Genomic DNA, 5,550 nt, shown 5'->3' with positions numbered 1-5,550 from the left:
ACTTGAAACAGTAGAGAGAGAGAGAGAGAGCTCAGAAAAAAGTGGGCGAAAAGCAGCGAGGTATGTGGGTGTCACCTGGGAACTGTGTTCTACTTTGAATAGAGAGAGTACTGTCACCCGCAGATTCCCTTCCTTCCTCAAAGCCACAATTGCTTCTCACAACATTTAATCATCTTGGGATTTTCAAGAGCCCTTCTTATTCTCTTTTAAAACCTTATTATAAATCTATCATTATGGAATCTACCAATCTCCATCACCTTCATCAAGACCATTCTCATCCTCCTCAGACTTCTTCTTCTTCTTCTTCTTTATCCGCCCCTTCTCTCTTTGGCCTCCCAACCTCCCATTCCTGGACACCAAATGTCGCTCTGTAAGTTCCTTCTCATTCACACCATGCTTCTGCCTCATTAATTAGGTTCGTGTTCATTTACGAGTATATAGATATGTGTATGTACGAGAGCACACAGTCATCGCGAATCTGTATTTTCTTCAATTTGAATTAACAAAGCAGTTCGCGTGATTGTAATTGACAACTTCTCCTATCTCTTCTGTTTTTTCCCGGTATTATACATACATATATATATATAGATATATGGGTGCTTAGGGCTTGGTCTCTAATTCAATTTGAGCATTAAAGCTATATAGTATATTCAAGTTAAAGTTTAATCAGTTCCGTTTTCCCTTTCGCACAGGAATGCTGGTAACTTGAACCCAAATTTCCAAGAGTCAAATCCCAGATCAAGAGCTTTCGCGCACAAGAAAGACATTGGAACCTATCGTCTTCTGAACGATTCAGGATTAGGTTATCAGTGGGCAAGTGCGGAAGAAAGGGAAGTGAGCAGTACTCAGTCGGATCACGACTTGGGCCTTCAGTATTCAAACATAAAGGAAGAGATCTCAGATGTTTTTCCCTGTAAATTCACTGAAATGCTAAACAGTACTGGTTCTAGTATGGAGCACAAAGATTTCAATGCTCTTAGTGAGAAGCTTTTGCTCAAGACCCTCTCTTCCGGAGACTTCTATTCCACTTCTGAAAATTTTGCTAATAATTTTGGTGGTGGTATGGGTATGGGAGTAGCGCCTAGTAGAAGGAGCTTTAGTCAGATTTACCCAAGCATTAATATTTCGAACTTAAACCATTCTTCCCCAGCTATTTCAAGCTCTTTGGATATGAACATGCAGAGCTCAGATCTATTGAACTCTGCAAGATTTAATGGCGGTTTGAGCCAACATACCCAAGACGGTTTAGCCAGATTCGACAACGTTTCTTTTCGTCTTGATCATATGCATCAGCACCAAATCGACAGGTCTTCATGCAACTCCAGTAATATTGTGAGTCTCTTATAATTTCTAAATTAAAGTAATTAAAAGTTTAGTTATATTTACCTCAGTCGTATGTATTACTAATTGACTAGAGAGAATTTATCCCGCTGAGTTCATATTTATAATTAACTTTAAATCGCAAGTGATACGTATTTCTATATAATGGAAAGAGTTAATAAAGAATACTTTAATGTATCAAGGTATGTCAAAGAAGAACAAATAACAAATAAGAACCGTGGATGATCTAATTATGAATATGCTTATTATTGATAGTTGACGAGGTAAGTTTTCGATGATAGGAAAAGACGGATTCCTTTACTGTAAAAAAAAAAATCAAAAAAACTTTTTTTTATATTAGAGAGGTATCTACAGCTTTAAACATGGCAGTACACATGTCTTTAATCAGAATTTCTTTACTTTTTCATTTCTTTTGGCTTTTTCGCTCTTGAAAAAAGGGCAACTTTAATTATTATTCAACTAATCTTTACTCTTTTCTACTTTGATAGCCATCACACTTCACTAATGGCATGGCAGAAACGAAGAGGCCCAACACAACTTTGGTGGAGTCAAAGGCTTCTCAATCTCAAAATGTGCCAAAAAAATCACGATTGGAATCGCGCTCATCATGCCCACCCTTTAAGGTGCCCTTTTCTTATCTTATAGAACAAGATAATGAACCTAATGATGGATTTATCTTGAAGCCACAAAACTAATCAATTACCTTAGCTTTTCACCATTATTATTTAAAGATCTTCAAGCTTCCCACCAAAACAATATCACATTGTCCTTTAACTTTATCAACTTTAATTTTTATTTACATAGGTCTCAGGTTACATTTACTTTGGCTGAAGATATTATTTGCTTTTGTTTTGTATGCTTCGTGATTAAACGTTCAGGTTAGGAAAGAGAAACTAGGAGATAGGATTGCGGCTCTTCAACAGTTGGTGGCTCCTTTTGGCAAGGTACTTAACTCTCACATCCGATCCATCAGGATACTTCATGAAGTAACACAACAAACCCTTCAACCTTACGTCCTTTCAAAGTATATATCGATCGTATTTATTTTCGAGAACTTCTGTATCATATAAAGATAAAAAAAAGGACCCGTAAGCTTGTTTAAGAAAGCGTACAATAGCGAGTAGTGATCTTATATGCTCATGAACAGGAACTGACGATATCGTAAATGTCTAGATTAAAAATGCTCGACAATTAATGTTTGATCAGATCTTATGTTATGTTCCTTAACATGATTGTACGCGGGTGTCTGCAGACAGACACAGCATCCGTACTCATGGAGGCTATTGGATACATCAAATTCCTTCAAAGCCAAGTCGAGGTACGGATCTAAATAAATTCCGCTGTTTGCTATTTTTGTTTTGTCAACGCCCTCTTTATTAAACTTCTTCATTATGAATACTCCTATATTAGTCTGCAAAGACACGAACGCGATAGAACCTTTACTGTTTGGCATCCAGTATTATATATGCACCACCGGCCTGCAATATATATTACTGATTTATTCCACCCGACTCAATTGATTTGTGCTATATATATTCAAAACATATATGTGTGTACATGCACGTGACAATATAGATTTTATGAAATTTTCAGACACTAAGCGTTCCATACATGAAGTCATCACGGACCCAAAGCAACAGAGGGATGCAAGGGGTAAGTGTCCCTATTAACAACACTAATTTTTTATCAACATGCGCGCATGCACGTAGGGAAGTTAATTATATGTTATCTCTAGTCCTTGATAAAAGAGTTAGATAACTATTTGCAGATATTAAGAAAATTAGGTGAGATCGGTATTTGTAATAAATAAATGTTGTATTTCTTGAAATCACTTATTAATCATGTGCATTGAAATTACACTTTAATAGGAACTTGTATTCATCATATGGATTACCTGGGGGAAAATAGATAAATATTAGAGATAGAGTGAACTGAGGTATTATATGTTGGATCAAATTAAATCCCTAACTAGATCTTATTAGTAATTAAGGACTGGAGTTAGTATTCCGCTATATGATTAAGAAACTATGCATGGTAATTAATCAGTAATTAACGGGGATATTATATTCTCTAAAGCCTAAAGGTGCCATCTGTATAATTGGAAAGAATTACAGTAGATATGTGTGTGTGTGTGTATCACAGTATTAGCTTACATATTGTGGAAGTGATATTGATAATAAAACTGGGACGCATGACGATGGCAGGTTTCAGGGTTATGTGAGGCGAAAGAAGAACAAAAAATGGATCTAAGGAGCCGAGGCCTATGTCTGGTGCCATTGTCATGTATGTCCTATTTAGCTGCTGACAGTGCCGGTGGCGGGGTGTGGCAACAGCCTGATTTTGGTGGCCCAACGCTATGATTACTCAAAATGTTTCCATTTAAATTTTATAAAGACATTATTATTATTAATCCAGGTGTTCAGACCTGACGTCCAGAAAAAAAAAAGGGGGGATATATGAAAGATGTAAATCTGGGCTGGGATTAATTGAACACTAAGCCCACACTGGTTAGGCTGGCTTAGGAGCAGTTCAAAATTCTGATTTTATAACATGTTTGGTTTGGCGGAGCAAATTTGGTCTTCCTGTGCAAGAAGTCGGGGAGGGACCAAATTTGATCCATCAACGCGTCATATGCATGTACCACTACTTTCCTTGTAGCTTCGTTTTCATCAAAGTCATTTTTAGTTTTTAATTTACTTCATACCTTTGCGCTTTTCCTTTCTCATTTCTGCCTGTCTTGTTGTGGTTTGATCAGTTGAGAATTGTTTTATTGTAACTAATCTTATAGGGTGTTTGACAATCTCCAAACTATAATTTCAGAAGCATTTTTTTGCAAAATGAGACAAATTTCTCCATATATTTACTTTGTAAACTGTAAAAGTACATCTGAAACCATGGTTTGGTTTCTATCCAAATATCCCCTAATTTACTTTGAGAGATCGAAAAGGACTTTTAAGCTCGAGACTAAATAAACTGATTGAAGTAGCAAACTTTTTTCAATTAAGAGACTGAAATTCTTTTACAGTAAAATTAAAAAAAAAAATGCCCCGTGCACCATAGGAGACAGGACTTGGTAAAAGTTTTCCTTTTGTTTTTTTAGGGAAAAAAAGCTACAGAAGAAGTTATATTAATCCAAGTTTAAATGATGGAAAAATTAATAGATTTTTCTTTCATTATTCGCCAATGTCTAGAAATTATTCTTTGCGATAGAAATAGAGCAGGGAACTATTCTTTGCATTTCACCAAACAAGCAAATTAAAGAGCAATAAAATTTTTATCTTTAGACGCTTGAAATAAGTTTTAGTGTGAGATTTTTTTTTTCAAATTCATGATCTTCTTTGAGCGAATACAATGTTTTGGAAATGTTACCTTATAAAAGCTAAATAACTAATTTATAAATATTGAAAAATTAGTTAATTATTTATAATTAAAACATATTGTTTTTAAAAAAAAAATATTTTGGCAATTTTCTCCAGACCCTCGAGGAAAGTATGAAAAAAAGGCTAGAATGGTATGATCTCACCGCCACCCCAAAATGAAAGGGATAATCTCATAGTTCTTGATCTATGAAGAGATATTATTAAGTGCTCTGTGAAATCATTTTATTATTAAATTTTTAATACGTGCAATCATTATAAAAATTATTTTAAAAATTTATAAATATATAAAACAAAATAGATTTTTTTCTATTCACCAAAACAAAATAAATTAAATTCTATATTTAGAATAAATTAAATTGTTTAAATAAATAAGGGGAAGAAGGTAAGAATATGGTTGGAGAAGAAACGGATGCGCCCAAAGGGGCGAGAGAACTAGAGATATTCTGATTAGCGCAGAGAAATCAGATATTTCAAGGGGCATGACCTTATCCTTATTCGTATCAATACTGACTGAAGAGGTGCTTGTGCACGTGGCGCTCTCTGCGTAACTTGACGTCGTTTTCTAAGGATTTGGCTTCAGGGCCACGCCGTTATCACCCTTGCGTTCTCGGGAAAAGTCATAAATACCCTCCGCCGCCCCTAATTGGCTGCCCGCTGGTTCTTCGAAATGAAATAAATTAAAATTTTCTTTAAAAAAAAAATGCCAACTGACAATTGCTTCCATTTAAATTAAGCAATGACCTTTGGTTGGTTTAAAAATGTCAAATATAATGCCCCGGCACAAGGTGAGAGTGAGCTGTAGCAAGTTAAACTCAAGCACACTGACTTT

The 5,550-nt window shown here is 35.3% G+C and overlaps 1 protein-coding gene across 2 annotated transcripts; it reads left to right on the top strand.

The window, feature by feature from the left end:
- On the top strand, positions 1 to 4,032 carry LOC114758181 (transcription factor bHLH110). Of its 2 annotated transcripts, XM_028947205.1 has the most exons (7): positions 2 to 370; positions 693 to 1,332; positions 1,830 to 1,964; positions 2,220 to 2,285; positions 2,594 to 2,659; positions 2,935 to 2,994; positions 3,546 to 4,032. In XM_028947205.1, exons 1-7 carry the CDS (start codon positions 234 to 236, stop codon positions 3,699 to 3,701), a joined length of 1,260 nt encoding a protein of 419 aa, XP_028803038.1. In that variant the 5' UTR covers positions 2 to 233; the 3' UTR covers positions 3,702 to 4,032. The 2 variants fall into 2 exon arrangements, with proteins under 2 accessions (XP_028803039.1, XP_028803038.1); XM_028947206.1 differs by lacking the exon at positions 2,935 to 2,994 and having other exon boundaries at positions 1 to 370.
- Positions 4,033 to 5,550: the final 1,518 nt, after the last annotated feature.

Source organism: Neltuma alba, unplaced genomic scaffold, assembly GCF_004799145.2.
Source record: "Neltuma alba isolate B1F8T4 unplaced genomic scaffold, ASM479914v2 tig00010672_pilon, whole genome shotgun sequence".
In the NCBI taxonomy this organism is placed as follows: Eukaryota; Viridiplantae; Streptophyta; class Magnoliopsida; order Fabales; family Fabaceae; genus Neltuma; species Neltuma alba.
Note: the sequence above shows the minus strand (reverse complement) of the source record. Positions and strands in the feature narration are given on the sequence as shown.

What these genes read in the sequence shown, in the direction of transcription:
- LOC114758181 (XM_028947205.1), top strand. Translation starts at nt 234, where the DNA reads ATGGAATCTACCAATCTCCATCACCTTCATCAAGACCATTCTCATCCT. An exon ending in CATGCAACTCCAGTAATATT is followed by an intron (nt 1,333 to 1,829) that starts GTGAGTCTCTTA and finishes CTACTTTGATAG; the next exon opens with CCATCACACTTCACTAATGG. An exon ending in GCAACAGAGGGATGCAAGGG is followed by an intron (nt 2,995 to 3,545) that starts GTAAGTGTCCCT and finishes TGACGATGGCAG; the next exon opens with GTTTCAGGGTTATGTGAGGC.